General features: G+C 37.9%; 1 protein-coding gene across 3 annotated transcripts in view; it reads left to right on the forward strand.

Moving 5' to 3' along the window:
- The window catches only part of SLC44A1 (solute carrier family 44 member 1), a 171425-nt gene that overhangs the window by 35558 nt on the left and 118823 nt on the right, over positions 1-17044 (forward strand). For all 3 annotated transcript variants that reach the window (XM_064490367.1, XM_064490366.1, XM_064490365.1), the window contains exon 2: positions 12340-12429. In XM_064490367.1, the coding sequence (XP_064346437.1) occupies positions 12340-12429 (90 nt within the window). The remainder of the gene's footprint in view (positions 1-12339; positions 12430-17044) is intronic.

The following is a 17044-nucleotide window of genomic DNA, read 5'->3' on the forward strand; positions in this document are numbered from 1 at the left end:
CACAGTAAATAAGGCGGAGCAGAGCGATCATGGGCCTTAGGGCTCAACTACCTGCTTCACATCCATGCCTTTTTCTTTTTTTTTTTTTTTTTACTGCTTATTGGCTTTATGATTTGGGCAATTTACTTAACCCCTCTTTGTCTAGTTTCCTCATCAGTAAAATGGGAATACTAATAGGATAAACCTTATAGGCTTGTGAAAATTAAATGGGTTAATATGGGTAAAGTGTCTGGCACATGGATTATGCTCAGTAACATTAGCTATAGTCTGCATTTAGTGTTACACAGTCATTAACTAAGTACTCCAAATGAAACAGATTATTTTGGCAATCTTCTTAAGGTTGATCCATGACCTTTTTCCACCTTCAATAAACATATGTGCATTTTTGTCTGTCATTTCAGCAACCCTCACACGTGAACTCAAATGAATTTTTTTTATAGAAGGGAGGAGAGAAAAGGTGGAGAACCCAGAGATGAGGAAGGTAAATTATCAAGAGGAGGAGAAAGATAGAAAGTTGAAAATAAACTAAGGGTCTCTCTTAAGTTTCAACATAGTTCTTTTCTTGTGGAATAATTATTGAATGGTTGGACTTTTTAAGAAATAATTTGGTTGACTATGGGTTTTAGAATTGATGTTTTCTTCAACTCCCTTTAAAAAATTTAAGGTACAGGAAACCATTTCTTTCTCTTGGTGTATTATCATTTGAAAGTTACCATTTGTTTCTTACATTTACCTCGAGTATCTATAAAACTGTGCACTCATTAATTTCTCCCAGTTGTATTTCCTTTACAACTCATTTTTCACTTTTCAAGCACACATTTTAGAATGTATACAGGATGGGAGCAGCTTTTCAATGTTTGAGATGAATATTCGTGAGAATTCACTTTTTAAGATGCTTCATGGGGAGATTTTTCTCATTCTCTCCTTTGGGAAAGGATATGCACAATGGTTTAGGGCCTGGTTCTAGTTAGGAGCTTTATTTAACATCACTTAATCCTGGAAACAACAGTGCATGGTGTAGGGAGTCATCTTCACCTTACAATTGGAAAGATCAGGTTAGCTGGTCACATTCCTTTATTTTGAAGAGGATCCAGGATTCCCACCCAGGTATGTGTTCCTCTCACTACAGGGATATATTTCCTCTCTAACGTTTGTTAAACTGCGTTCTCTCTGTGATGTTGCCAGTTCTCCTCCATTCTTCAGGAGAAATCTTGCTCCTGCCTGGGCAATTCTCAGTGTACAGCTTTCTAGTGATGTTTGAAATGTTCTGATCTCCTGTCAATAAGTGTCAGATAGAATGATTTGAATGTTTTCTGGTAGTTTTGATACTGCAGCTATTTATAGCTGATGCTATACTGAGGGAGTAGAAAAAGCATAATCTGGAGAAATGGGAGTGAATATTTCTCTTTTTTTGTATTCCTTCCATAATTATAGCATTAATGGAAATCAAAATGAGAAAGATACATTATAAATCTAACTATTTAAAAATTGCACAATCCCCTTCTAAAGCTTGTGCATTTGATGTACTATTTTATAAATAACCAGAGCATGATATAATTTCATACCATGTTTTTAAACACAACTTTTTATCATTTTTGTATGTTACTATGCAAGGTCTTCGTAATTATTCTTATGATTGCTTAATATTCCATTCTCATATTTAATTATTTTCTATTATTTGATAGTTAATTTCTAATTTTGTCTCATAATAGCACTGTATTGGACATCTCATCTGCAGCTATTTTAATGTTTTAGATTATTTCCTTGGGTTTTTGAAATGTATCACCAAATTACTTTCCAAAAGTGTCTAACCAATTTACATTGCTCTCAGTATCAGCATAGTCTTAACCAACCAGTGTTTCCAGCCTTTACTACCACTTTTTCTTCTTTTTTTTTTAATTGAAGTATAGTCTATTTATAATGTGTTAGTCTCTGAGGTACAGCATGGTGATTCAGTTACACACACACACACATATATATATATTCTTTTTCATTATAGGTTGCTACAGGATATTGAAATTAGTTCCCTGTGCTATACAGTAGGACCTTGTTCTTCATCTAGTCTGTATATAGTAGTTAGTATCTGCAAATCCCTAACTTTGAATTTATCCCTCCCCCCCTTCCCCCAGTCCTTGTAACTGTAAGTTTGTTTTCTATGTCTGTGAGTCAGTTTCTGTTTTGTTTTATAAGTCATATCATGTAAGTCATATCAAATGATATTTATCTTTCCCTGTCTGACTTATTTCACTTGGTATGATATTCTTCAGGTCCATCCATGTTGCCACAGATGGCATTAATATTGTCTTTTGGCTGAGTAGTATTCCAGTGTGGGTGTGTGTGTACACGTACATATACACACATACCACAACTTCTTTATCCAGTCATCTGTTGATGGACATTTAGGCTGCTTCCATGTCTTGGCTATTGTAAATAGTGCTGCTATGAACATTGGGATGTGTGTATCTTACCAAATTAGAGTTTCCTCCAGATACATGCCCTGGAGTAGGATTGACCACCTTTAATTCTGAAAGTGTCTTTCAGTGGTAGCATCAGTCCTAACTGTGAACCCTTATACTTTGGTTTCCAGAAATGTACTGTGAGAGAGCTTCGCCCTGTTTATATTTATGGCTCCTACTGGGTATGTGACTAAATAGGTTTTGGAGAGTCTCAGAGAAGGTCTCAGAGAAGTCTTGCTTGAAAGACTAGACTTTGTTAACTAGAATTTCCAAAAAAAACTTATTTAGATCTGGAATTTATTTTTCCCATAAAACCTATTGACAAACATCTCTGGGAAATGCTCTTCTCTGTAATATCTGTGGGAAAAAGGAGCCAGCCTGTGATGCAATAGGGAAATGATCTTATACAGGAGATTCAGTGAGGATGTTTGCTCTAACATTATGCTGCTCGAATGGTAAAAGACCTAGCCTTGTTCATTCACCCATTAAATAAGTTTACTGAGAGCCTACTGTGTGCTCCAGGCAGTGTTCATTTACTTGAGGATATAGCAGCGAATAAAACCAGCAAGTCCCTGCCCCGAAGCAGGCAGTAGGTGGGAAGAATGGACGTTATATGTTCATCCACTTAGGGGAAGATTCTGTATGCGTTGTTTTGTGTGAAATAGGCTTTCATTTGAAGAATTTTAAGTGCTTACTTTAACACTGCTGATCCTGATTTTTTTTTGAGGGGGGTAGGTAATCTGATCCCTGATTTAAACAAAAAATAGAAACATCCTTTACCCTCAAAAAATTTGTAATCTGCTGGAGAAGCAAATAATTATAATGTGAAATGATAATTATCATGATGGTGGTTTGTACATAGTGTGCTATAGAAACACAAAAAAAGAATGTAATCTATATTTTCATAAATTGTTTAACTGTAATAAGGATTTGTTCCCTTAAGAGTTCCTAGGCACTGCCACAGAACTGAACATATGTTTATTTCTGTGCATAATTGTTGTGGACGAAAAACGTCTTTGTTGGCAAAGACAATATCTAATTTTTGTTTAAGACATACATTTACTCATTTCCACTCACCCATTAGCTATGATATGATCAGTGTAGTCTTCATGCTTCTTCTCCATAAGTCATCATACTTTCCACAAGTCAATTCTTAGCCATTTTGTCAAGGGAAGGAAGCAAGGTTGGAATGAGAATCCTATTTTGAGTGCCTATGAATTCCTGTTTTAAAAGAAATGGGTACCACATAGTGAGAAAAGTCAGTAAATCCATTAGCTATCCAGAAACTGGCTGCACGGTAGCAGGTAGGAGGTACAAGGTACAGCTTAGAGTCCTGTCAGTTTGCCCTTGGTATCATCAAGTCCTGAAGATGTTCTGACACTTTCAAGTTATGGGAGGGAATGAAGCCCATAAAAACTGTATAATTAAAAAAAAAAAACCTAAACAGTAATTTTAAATTGAAAACATTGCTTACCACTGATTCAGAAAAAAGACAAGTTAGAAATACTATTTGAGGATTACAGACAAGGCTTGTCTGTATAATTTTGTTTGTGTTTCACTGATGATAGAGGTAAAAGATGCTGTTAGCTATGTTGCAGGGCAGGAGGAACGTGGCCTTTGTCCAGTCATTATCATGTGCTCATGTACAAGAAAGGCAGCTACTGAGAAGTCTGATGGAAGAAGGACCTCCTTGTAACAGACCCACAGTTATTTATTTTTTTTAGGGCATTCGGGGGAGGAATGAAGTCACTGGCAACATATTTCCCCCTGATCTTCCTGTCTCTGTGTACAGTAGAGCAGCTCTAGCTGCCATTTCCCCCTTTTTCCTTAAACAGATGAATGTTTGTGATTTAGCATAAAGTTCATGAACTAAGAAAAGCTGTTGGACACAGATGCCTGTATTTTTCCACTCAATGTATCTTACTACATTTAACGGCCTGTTAAAATCAGGCTTTTATTTTTACCTTTCAAACATGAATTGCCATCACCAGGCTTAGCAAATGAAATGGATTACTTATGGTAACTGTAAGTAGTTATGCACTCCAAATCCTTGAGAGCTTTCCCAAAGGACAGGCAATGTCTTTCAAAATCCTATTACAAGATTTTATTTTCAGGTGCTGTGAACAGAAAGCTGAAAGCCTCCATGTTTTATTGCTACCCAACTTCATCAGCTCTGCTCACTCTGTTGAAAACTGTGGCACAAATGATACACATCAGCTCTTTTATTCTTTTGTTACCCCTATGTGCAAGTAAAAGCATATTGGGGAATTTAATGAACCAGGATGTCCTTGGAGAGAGCTTTGAAGATTTGGCGTGTATGACTATTTGTCTTTAATACTGGAGGTTTTTGTGTAAAACAGATTCTCATGAACAAAATAAAGTCCTCACAGATAGTCCAATGCTTGTGACATGTGTACTTAAATCACAGATGTCTGTGTGGCAGTGACCTTGGAGATGCGTTCAGTGACTACCATAGCGGCTCTTTGGTTGGGACAGTGAAAACTGTAGTAGAGCCCCTGGGACTATGAGTCTGTTTTGGAGGTGGTCTCTTTACATAGGAAGTAGATACTGTGATGTTAAAAAAAAAAAAAAGTTGGGAGGAGGGGATTTGATTGTTCAGCAAATTAACAAACATTTCTCAAGGATTCATTATGGGAATCTGCCGCGTGACAGACCACATCTTAGCTTGCTTTGGCCTTCACACACAGAGTTGGCGCTTCGTTGGAATCTGGGAAGGGCAGCACGGATGGATCAATGCTGTGAAGATGTAGGCGCACGGAAGGATGACGTTTGTATGCCCGTCGTTAGGTGTATGCTTCAGTTTATTGCAATTCCTGGCCTAACGGTTTAACTCTCCTTATTGCTGGCCTGTCGGGGCGTAAACATGTGTTGATGCCCTCATAAGGATAATCTGGATTTTGCTTACATTTCTAAGCCTCAGTACTTAACTGTCAGTAATGAATACTTGTGGCGTACCTCTCAGCTGATAGAAACACAGAGGCGTGTTGTTGTGAATTGCTGGCCCAAGTGGTGTTGGAATCAACTCTGGTTTGTCTTTTATTTGCAATGGGTTAACACTGCTTATACCCCACTTTTCTTTCTTTGGACCAGCCTCCCAGATTGCCACTTAACTGTTGCTTTGGAGGAAGGAGAATGCAGTTCTCTGGCTTGTACTGGGGGAATGACAAGGGAGCCTGCAGTCCACCAGAAGTTCCAGCCTACAGCAGCTCTAGATAAATGTGACCAGACAGTACTTAACTCAGTGTTAGTGGGGATCTCACCAATGACATCATGAAAATATTACTCTAGTAGCTTAGTAATTATAGCCTTGCACTAATTGTGCCAGAAAACAAAGGAAGATATGTTTCCTCTTTTCCAAAACTAAAAGGCCCCTTTCTAACTGGAACAGCCATAAAATCTAGTATAAAGAAATGTTAATGGATACAAAGTGAGAAAAATGGCTGATTTTTCTTTTTTTAAACCAACTTAATGTTCGGTTTGTTTACTACTAAACATCTCTGAGTGGAATAATTCTTATTTGGCAGTCAATATTTCTCCATCAGAGCTAGCAAGAATTTTTAGTATGTTTTGAGCACAAAACACATTCTGTTTTAGACAACAGAGGATCATTTTTTAGTCTTTCCTTCAGAAGTTTATGAGGTAATTTCAACAAATCTTACAAATGTTTGCTTAATGGCCCCCCACCCCCATCTCTACTCCTGCAGTACTTTCTAGACATCTCTCTTTTGGCAACTTTCATCAGTCCTTAGTTTGTCTCTCTTGCTAAACTGGAGCTCTGACGGTACAGGCTGTCTTACCCGACTTTGAATCTCTGGTTCTTTGTGTGGTGCTCAGTCTTTGAAGAACCAACAGAATGCTTAAGAGTATTACCTGAAAAATTAAGTAACTTCTTTGTATAGGTGATTATAGCAATTTTTTAAAAAACATTTTCCTTATTTTCAAACCATGTTTACAAAAATCTGGTGTTTCCAGGGAAGACTCATAGCATTAGGCAATAGATGACTAAATTTTGATTGGAATCTTTTGTGAATCTTTGTACTTCTGTCTTAATTAGGAGAGAGTCATACAGACAGTGTGCACAGAGTATAAAAGGGGAGCAGGGAACATCCAATCTCTGCCTTTAGGTATCACCTAGATGTCTTCTGACTTCCTGGATTTTGAACCCTACTTGTTTCCATACTTGAGACCTAGCTGACTCTTTTTGTCTTAACTCTGGATTGTTGCTATTACCTTTCTGATCTTTTCATATCTTTCTAATCCAGCCAGCCCTGCCTACTCTGAACTAGATTCCCATCTGCCAGACCTTTTCCTACCTGATCGGTCCCCTGGCTTGGCCCACACTGCCTGCCCTGTTACTGCTGATGCCCTCCAGGGATGCCTGCTTTGACGGACTGTAACATATTGCTTGTCAAAAACCTCTGTTTGTGACTATTATCTACAAATACATTTGCTCAACTACTATATCTTCATTAGGAAAAACATGGAAATTTAGAACAAAACTTTTTATAGGTTTATTTCCTAAAAAATACACACCCTACATAGAGCATATCAGATTCATCAGAAGGCCTTGGTTTTAGCTCCTAGTGAATGCAGAGTCCAGAACATAGTTGCCCGTACTGTGACTTCTGTAAGAGATACTGTGAAGTTTGTTTTTTCTTTTTCTTTTTTTTTCAAATCTATGATGTGTAAAATATAGGAAGGAATGTGAAGATGTTAAACATTGTTCCTCCCTAACTTTAAGGATATGAATATAATACAAACATGAGGCAGACATCAGCTGTGGTCTGGCTTAGATTTATTTTTTATGGTCCAGTACTAGTATTAAAAATTGTAATTCTACCTTCTAGGTTATTAATCTTGTAAAAGTGTGCAAGAAGACTGCGTAATGTGAATGTTGTTATATACATATAGTCACACCCTTATTTTTAAAATACTTTATCATGGAAAATTTCAAAACTACATTTTACCTGTTTGGGGACGTCTTTATTTCTTTGTATATATCCAACTTTGGTATCATATTCTTTCTGCCCAAAGGACTTTAACTTTTTTTTTTTTTTTTTGTACTTCAGGTTTGCTGCTGATAAATTCTCTTAGGTTTTGTTTGAAAAAAAATCTTCATTCCTGAGAGACATCTTCTCTGGGTATAGAATTCTGTGTTAATAAATTTTTAAATAGAACTCTGAGTTAATAATCTCTTAAAAAATTATTTCAGTAATTTAAAGATGTCATTCCATGTTTTTTTGCTTTGCATAGTTTCTGACAAGAAGTTTGCTTAATCTTTGCTTCTTTGTATGTAGAGTCCTCTTTCCCTCCCTTTTGCTACCATCAAGGTGATGTCTATCTTTGGTTTTCAACAGTTTGCATATGGTATGTGTAGGGTGTGTACGTATGTGTATGTGAATGCGTGTATGTGTTGTATTTATCTTGCTTGGGATTCTTTGAGCTTCTTGGATCTGTGCCTTGATTTTTTTTGTTGTTATTTTTTTGAAAATTGTCAGTCATTATTTCTTCTAATATTCCCTCTGCTCCATTTATCTTCTTCTAGGATTCCAATTACACATTATGTTAGACCATTTGATATTATCCTATAGTTCTTGGATGTTCTGTTTTGGCTTTTTAATTTTCACTCTTCTTCTTTGTGTTTCACTTTGGGTGATTTCTATTGATCTATCCTTGAGTTTATTGATTCTTGGCAATGTTTAGTCTGCTAATGAGCCTGACAAAGGCATTCTTCATCTCTGTTACCCTGTTTTTTATTTTTAGCATTTCCTCAACTCTTACAGTTTCCATCTCTGTGCTAGAGTTTGATGTCTCAGGTTTCAGTAATCGATTTTCCACTTATTGTCTCTGAACCTTGGTTTTCTCTTTCATAAAACAGAAACATCAGGAATATATAATAATTAACAATTATATATATATATATATATATATATATATATATATATATATATATATATATATATATATATATATATTATTTTACAGAGTCGAGGATCAAATGATATCCCTTGGGCAAGTCCCTTCCTTTCCCTTCCCTGGGTTGCATTAAAGGCTTGGACAGTATGATTACTTTGGTCCTATGTCTCATATTGTAAGATTCTATGAAGGGGAGAGGACCTAACATTGACTGACAGCCTGTGTTAATCTCATGTAGAATTTGAGAAAGGGATAAAAATCACATTTAAAAAGTGATTTTGTAAAACATTTTACTTTTTCTAGGTCTATGTGGATTTTAATTGGAAGAAACAGGCAACATTAAATCCAGTTACCACTTGGTTAAGTCTGTTAAAGAATCATTAAATTTTTTCAACTATTGAGTTCCCTGACTCGCTTGAGAAATTTCATGACTAATAAATCTCACTCTTTTCTCTGTGCCTATAGGATTTTAAATTATTGGGTTGGCTCCCAAATTTTGCAGCATGAGGAAAAACTAATGGAGATTTTTTTGCTCTTTACTGACTAGTGCAAAACAAATGATATTCTCATCGGCTTTGGCTCTGTAGTCATAGACTTGGGTTCAAATCCTGGTTGCACAGTTGTGAAACCTTGGGCTGATTATTTAACTTTTGAGCCTGAGTTTCCTTAGCTGTGCAATCAGGATACCTCCATCAGAGAACTGTTTTGAAGGTAGAAGACATGATGTGTGTAAAGCTTTGGGGATAATGCCTAGTTAATAGTAATCAACAACCAACAGCATTAAAAACAGCAGCTAAAATGAAAGATGCCACCATTTCACGTTGAAATTTTAGTAAACTGAAGGGGAAAGGTGAGTTTAGTACTCTCTTTATTCTTTTAGTGAAAAGGTCCACCTGCTAAACAGGTATTTCAACAATAGGTAGAGGGTTACCTGAAAAGTGAGTATTGATGAATAAGAATAATAACCAAGAATTAGTGCTTACTGTGTGACAGATGCTCACATTCAGTCTTCAGAACAACCTATGAGGTAAGCTGCCCCTCCTTGAATGAGAAGTGAGGGTGACCACCCCCTTCTTTGTATTCTTCCCCTCAACTTTGTACTTTTTTTTTTTTTTTTGGTATGATTCCATTTATACGAAATATTCGGAATAGATAGATCCATAGAGACATAACAGTTTGGTGGCTGCCAGGGACTAGGGTTGGGGGGAATGGAGACTGACCACTTAACAGGTAAGGGGCAGAGATCAATATATATTTTCTGTCTCACAATGGATGCATCTCAAAAAAAAAAAAAGAAAAGGCATTACATTTAAGAAGTCAGATACAAAGGACTCATACCTTATGATTCCCCTTACATGAAATTCTAGAAAAGGCAAAACAATAGGGATAGAAAGCAGATCGGTGGTTTTTAGAAGCCAGGAAGTAGGGGGAGGAGGTTGAGTACAAGGTGTCCCAAGGAAACTTTTTGGGGTAATGATAATATTCTATATATGATGACTGTATATATTATTGTAGTTGAAACTCATCATATTACACATTTTGTACTCTTTTAAATTAATGTTTTTATTAAAGTATAGTTGATTTACAGTGTTAGTTTCAGGTATACAGCAAAGCAACTCAGTTATACATATACATACACACACACGCACACACATATTTTCAGATTCTTTTACATTTTATGTCACTGTTTTTTATTTGTAACTCCTATCCGCTCCCTACTTCTCACCCTCAGTGAAAGATTTTCTATGTATTTGGCCCAGAAGTGGACCACAGGACATTGAATTGTTGAGATATTGAATCTTTTGTGTTTTTCTGGTCGAAATGAAATTCCACTTTCTTTACCTTATAGGTGAAAATTTAAGTGTTAAAAGCTGAATGTTGTTCTGAGGTGAAAATACTAAGAAAATAGTTGTGAATAAAGAAAATGCTCAATCAGTCTGAGACTGCTTCCCCCTTCCCCTAATACATACTGTTTTTTAAAATGAACAAACATAGTTTGTTGCTCTAGAAATCACCTTAGAGTAAATATAATGAATTTCAAAGAGATGTCCAAATTCTGTGTTTGTAAGTAATTTTACTGTAATGGGTATTATTCAAGACTGAAATTATTTAATACAAAGAAAACATTCTTTATTCATACTGTGTGCAACTGTCTTCCAAAACACAGACCACAATACAGGCATTCTTATTTGAATAACACAGGGAATAATGTCAAATTATTTTTTGCGGTTTTTTTGTCATAGCAGAAATTTTCACAAAACTGCATTCCTGATCACAGATTTTTAGATTTGGAAGAAACCTAAGAGATTTAATCTGACTTCTTCCTGCCACCCAGAGAGATGCAGTGATTTATCTGAAGTCATGTGGATTACTAATGACAGGACCAAGGGGAGGACAGAGTCCTTTATCCATTTGCCATAGTGTTACATTCCTTTGGGAAAAACTGCCTACTCACTCTTGGTTTTTAATGCTAATTAGAGTCTTGGGGTATGGTTTTTTCCATGACTAACTAGTGCTCTTTTGTTTTCTTGTGTGGGTGTCTGGGAACAAGCTACAAGGATGGTGGGGTGTTTTTTTGGTGGTTGTTGATGAACAACTAACAGTGTAACTGAGGACACGGTGTTTGTCTTGTTAACATTTAAGGGTCAGGAAGGAGTGATTGTAGCTCCAACTCTTTGCCCTCAATGTTGATATTTTAAATGCATTTTAAAGTTGAGTTTCTTAACCTGGGGTCTGCATTCCGTAAACTTGCTTGAAAATTATGCAACTATACGCTTATCTCCTAAAAAAAAGAATCTGTAGTTTTCATCAGGTTATCAAAGGGTACATAGTTAAAAACTATTGTTTTAGAGAGAGGGGAAGATTGAGAACTGGGTCCCCTAAGTACTAATTTTACTAGAGGGCTCCCTTTTCTCTAGCCCCCTTCTGCCAGTGCACTTCCTACTGACAAGCCTTCTCTAGATAGCTTCCTGAATCTTGTCCTAGAAGCCACTGGAGGCCCCAACCTTCTTTTCACAGAAACTTTTCCCGTAAGTTTCCCAAGACTACCTTCTCTCTCCATTCTCTGCTTACTGTTTCCTGGAAAGGGTGTGAGACTCAGGGATTTTTGTTCATTAGAAAGCTCAAGAGTGCTATTTCAGTTACATTCTGTTTAAAAGGAATTTGTGAGCTGACTTGAGAATCTAAGACTATTGCCCTACAAAAAAAAATGCACTCAGAATCCCAATCAGTGCTTTGCAAGTTAACTTTGAGAATGTCTGTAGTTCTTTAGTTAGGATATCTCTGTGTTTGATCTAGAAACTCTTTACAGTTTCTAGAAACAGGATGAAAATCTGTGGATGGTGGTTTAGGAGTACCCATATCTGTCTGTTTTAATTTAGTTTTTCGTTCCTGAATTTCACTAGACTTAGAAGAATCTATCCATAAGAATTCATTTCAGTGGGCTTCCTTCCTAGATGAGAGCATATAGAAAGCACATTCTACATTTTTAAGTCTAATATCTGGACACACAAAGAAAAAGCTACCACTGAGATTGATGTTGGATGGATTTGTTCGTTTGTTTATTCATTTTAAAAAGCCCTTACTTAGTATGTACTGCGAACCCTCAGGCATCAGGTTAGACGCTGGGAAATGAGAAGTAGTCTCTTCCCTTGTGAAGCTCATGATCTGCTGGGGACACAGCCCAATCAATAATAATTCAGCATGCTAACTGCTCTAACAGAGATACCAAAAAAGCATTGGAATCAGTGCTCTGCCTGGCCACGAAGAGAGGTGGGTGTTAAGGTAAAATTCACAGAAAGGGGACAAATACTTGAGTTGTATCTTAAAAGTTCAGATGGAACTTATCAGTCAAAGAAGGGATCTAGGTGTCGGTGGTATGTTTTTGCCTTCCTAACTGTAACTGAAATTCACATTTACCACTCTCTTATTTTGTATTTTCAATTAGAGCTCCAAACGAGAATGGAAGCCACTGGAGGACCGTAGCTGTACAGACATACCGTGGCTGCTGCTTTTTATCCTCTTCTGCATTGGAATGGTAAGAAACTCACAAGTCATGAGAACCTGAACTCATGATCCAAGGGGATAATGGGGAGTTGTTTTAAAGAGGGAGCTTGTCATCCATTCATTCATTGGTTTTTAACCCCTCTTGAATTGCTTATAACTGGAGGCCCTAGGGTACCATTGAAGGAAGCAGGTTATTTGTTTCCCTGTATAGTTAAGTGGTATTTAGTACCCCTTGATTTTTTTGTTTGTTTTTTGATCTGCATGAAAACTGGGATTAAAAATGAAGGAATAATTGAAACTCTGTCTGTTTGGCTAGATCATTTCAGAAAGCAAGGTCATTTGCTGTAAATTTCCGTGAACTATGATCTTGATGGCATGGTAAGCAGAGCAGTGGTCATGGAGTCAAGCCCTGAGTGTTTGTTTATCCAACCCAGTCACACAAACCTGCCAGTGAATTTCCTTTCAGGGATTTGGTGTTCCTTTCTGTAAAATTAGAGGCTTTGCTAGATGGTATCTACAATGCCTCCAGTTCTGATGTTTTTGAGTTCTTCTAGGAGGGACTGGTTGCTCATTGCTTCTTCTTCCTTCTGCCCATACGAGGCTCCTGCTGCCTGCTGTGACTACTGTAGTAAGTGGCATCTCTCAGTCGGAGATCAAGGGAGCTGGTGATTTTCCAATGGGTGTGGAAGATGAAGGAGCAAAGTCCCTGGTGCAAAGTGTTGAGGCAGTGCTTATTCAGATCACATCCCCACTCTGCCCTGCGGGAGTTTCTGACACAGGCTTCAGGGACTTTAGTGTCACTGCCAGTGCTGGGCTGGAAGAAAAGGTAGAAAACAGCTGTTTGAGGGCTAGCTGATATTCTGAGCTAGAAAGGACTTAGAAATCCTCACCTGGTCAATTGCCCTCACTTTACACATTAAGAACATTAAACCTCAGGGATGAAAATGACCATCTCAAGGCCACACTGCTAGTTAATGGCAGAGCTGGAAAACAGGTCTCTTAGCTTCCAGGCCAGTGCTCTTTCCTGCCAGCCTTGTTTCCTCTCCCTCAAGGGGATTGTGCAGACAGTATTGTTCTCTCTTTCTTAGTCTTTGCAGCTCAAAACACAATTATGCTATCTCAGGCAGCCTTTTTTTTCCACTCAAGTGTATTTAACCTCCTCTTCCCCATACCTCTTATTGTAAGGAATCTTATTTTTTTTTATTTATTATCACTTTTATTATCCTATTCTGTCTCTCTGCACCTTGTAAATGCCATTTGAGAATCATAGCACAGTCCTAATCATGGTTAATGGGCTTAAGTGTAGGTACTAGTCCAGTTTCTGAATCAAGGAAAAGAAAGTAGTGAACCTTGATGAGATATATAAATCCAGTAAAATAAAGAGTGTTAGTTTTAAAGATAACAGCTCTGTTTCACCAAACCTAGGATATTTAGAAAACGTCAAAATACCCATTTCTTAACTTAAGACTTGTAGAATGTTGTTCAAGAGTTTCTACTTGGTTTAATGGAGTAGCAACACAGCATTGCAGAGTGTAGAGAGCATTCTTTTCTAACAGAACTAGTCTACAACCTTTCTCTATCCCCCTGAATATCACCCTGGGACAAATAGCAGCTGACCTTTCAAAATTATGTTTATAAAAACCCGTACCTGCCACCCAAGGTGCTTTTGATTTTCTGTGCTAAAATAGCTCAGGAAAGTGCAAGCATTAATGCTAACAGACTGATTTGGGAGTGACTGGAGAGTGAGGAGCTGTTTGTTTACTGCAGTGTTTTGTTGCAATGGTAATTAATATAATGCTGATTTCAGCGTGATGGTAATTAAGACCCACTGTGTGTACTTGTGTACTTTTAAATGCAGTCATAGCACTATTTGTTTTGGAATGATTCTTTTCATGGATTACCTTCTTGGAGTTGAGCTAAAATCAAATTTTGCCATGTGGAAACTGGAGAAATCTTGAAGTTCTGTTGCCTGCCATATAGAACAAAGCTTTTTTGTCTCCTGTGTATTTGTTTTGTATGGTTTAAAAAAAAGTTGGTTTTTTGTTTTTTTTTTTTTTTTTTTTTTGCCTTTGGATTTCATTCTGCAGTACCTTTAATAGAAACAATCAAAAACTATTTTTTGAGCATTATCCTGGGCTTGATGCTTTCATATGTGTATTTATCTCACTAAATTCTCCCCATTACCCTATGAAATGAGTTTTATCCCCAGTTTACAGGCAACTATACTGAGCTTAAGTATCAGCTTGTCTAAGAATACACTGCTGCCCATGAGAGGCAAAGATAGAATAGGAACCGGAACTTCCTACTTATCTTTTCACCTCGTCGCCTAGTGGCTGCCGCTTTTATAGTCATCTTCTTTTTCAGCTGTCTTGCAGCCTAATATTCGAGCCACATCTTTACTCACTGCCCTTCCTGGTGTTACCGAACACAAATTCATGTGCCCAACACACAGTGAGGCCAGACAAACTGAAACATTGGAGTTTGGAGCAGAGAAATATTTATTGCAGGGCCAAGCAAGGAGGATGGGGTGGCTCATGCCCAAGAAAACCCCGAACTCCCTGAAGGATTTCAGCCAAGCATATTTAAAGGCCAGGTGAGGCAGAGGGGTTGCAGGGTACGTGATCAGCTCTGCACAATTCTCTGATTTGCTGATGTGGAGGTAACAGGGCAGTTGACACTGTAAGTCCCTAGATGCCAGAAGATCTGGGGGCTGCGTGCTCTCCATCATCAAGCAGTTAATTTCTTCCATTTGGTGGTGGTTTTTAGCATCTGAAAAACTCAGGAAATATGCCTGAGATACTATCATCTAGGTACTTCAGAGAGGAGCCAGAGCAGAGGATATAGGAGAAGGGTCTGTCCCCGGAAGACCCCATAGGGTCCTGCTCAGTTACACTGGCAGTTCTTTGCCCACTGCTTGCTGTCTCTCCTCTAGTTCTGAAATATTTTAAGATCTTGTCATCTTTTACCCATCTTCATTATTAAATCTTTTTATTTACACATGTTTATGTCATCATAAATGCTTGTACTTTTATTTCTTCCCTTACTTTCAAGGTTTTTCCATGCTTGAATTGTCTAGAACTTAGGGTATTTTTTCATGTAAATTGCTCTCAGCCTTCTTGAGAGGTATCATCTTCCACATTTGAACTTATTCAGTGTTTTGAAATTATTGGACATATGCTTACCCTGTTCTACGAAATTGTACTTCTAACGTTCTGTTTTCCATTAAGGTAGAAAACAAGTGGTTCTCAACACTAACTACTTATTAGGATTAGCTGGAATAAAGAAAATACTTGTTCAGGGGCCTCACCTCGGTGAATCTGATTTAATCTCTGTGATTCTAATGTTCTACCAAGGTTGAGACCCACTGTTGTAGTTGCTGATAAACCACTGAAGAGTTTTAAGCAAGAAATGTTATAACTGGGTTTAGAAAGATGTCCCTGGTAGCCAGTGTAAATATAAAGCCATTGTAGAGAGGGAAGAGATTTGGGGCCACTACTTTGGAGGCTGATGCAATAGTTCAGATAAGAGGTGAATAACCCAAAATAAGTAGTAAAGGAGAGCAGAAGAGAGATTGAACAAGTGCGATCAGTAATATTTGGTGTCATCAGTGTTGCAGGCAAGTAGGAAACTGATGAAGGACAATGAAAGAGATTCTTGTGTTACCGGTTCAGGGTAAGCTTTTTCAGCTCATATCCTACTCCAGCTCCTCGTACAGTTCCAAAGCACAGTTTCTGTAAACAGAGTACTACTTTGTTAGTAGCCAGGCAGTCACTTGATTATGCACAATAAATCATTCCTCTGTAAACAACGACTTACGGAATGAAGCTTGGGCCACCAAAATGTTCTTCCCATCTTGGATGGTCTGACTTTATTCTGACCCAAGGAGAGGTATTTGTGAGAAAAGCCCAGAGCATCTTACAGAAGTCAGGACAGAGAGGAAGCTGGGTGATCCTAACAGGGGTGCACACTGTGTAAAGTAGAAGATACAGACATCTCCTACAACTTACCCCTGATCATCATTACTACTTACTGTGAACTGGGTACTGTTCTCTGCACTCGACACAGATTTAATTTTCACACCTGCTAAGAGAAGTAGATACTATTGTTATTCCCATTTTAGAGATAAGGAAATGAGGCACAGAAGTAATGTTAAATAACTTGTCTAAGATTACACAGTGGGAGCATTGAACCCAGGAGGGAAAGGAAGAAGGCAAGGCCTCGAGGAATGGTCAGTTCCCCCTTTGTTGCGTGGAATTGGAAACAGCAGAAGAAGTTGTTGCTGAGAACATGGACCTGTAGGACATAGTAACCTCACCTGCCAACAGAATGTGGTCTAATCCATATTTCAGGCTCTGAGCAAACAGTTTAGCATTCTGCTTCCTCTAGTGCTGAGTTAGGAAGCTACAGTCTTCTCACTCCATATTTATATGTGCAGTCTAGTTGGTAGTGGTGCCACTGATGGAGACAGGGCACATGCTGGAAGGGTAAGTGGTTTGCGGAAATGTAGAAGGAGGTGAGTTTTGGACGTGTAGAGTGTGTACATGGGGATAAGCAGTTGGAAATACAGAGTGGAATTTTGGAGAATGATCTGGACTAGAGCTGGATTCGGGAGCCATTATTGCATAGGTTGTCCCTTCAGACTGCTT

The sequence above is a fragment of the Camelus dromedarius genome, chromosome 10 (assembly GCF_036321535.1).
Source record: "Camelus dromedarius isolate mCamDro1 chromosome 10, mCamDro1.pat, whole genome shotgun sequence".
NCBI lineage: Eukaryota > Metazoa > Chordata > Mammalia > Artiodactyla > Camelidae > Camelus > Camelus dromedarius.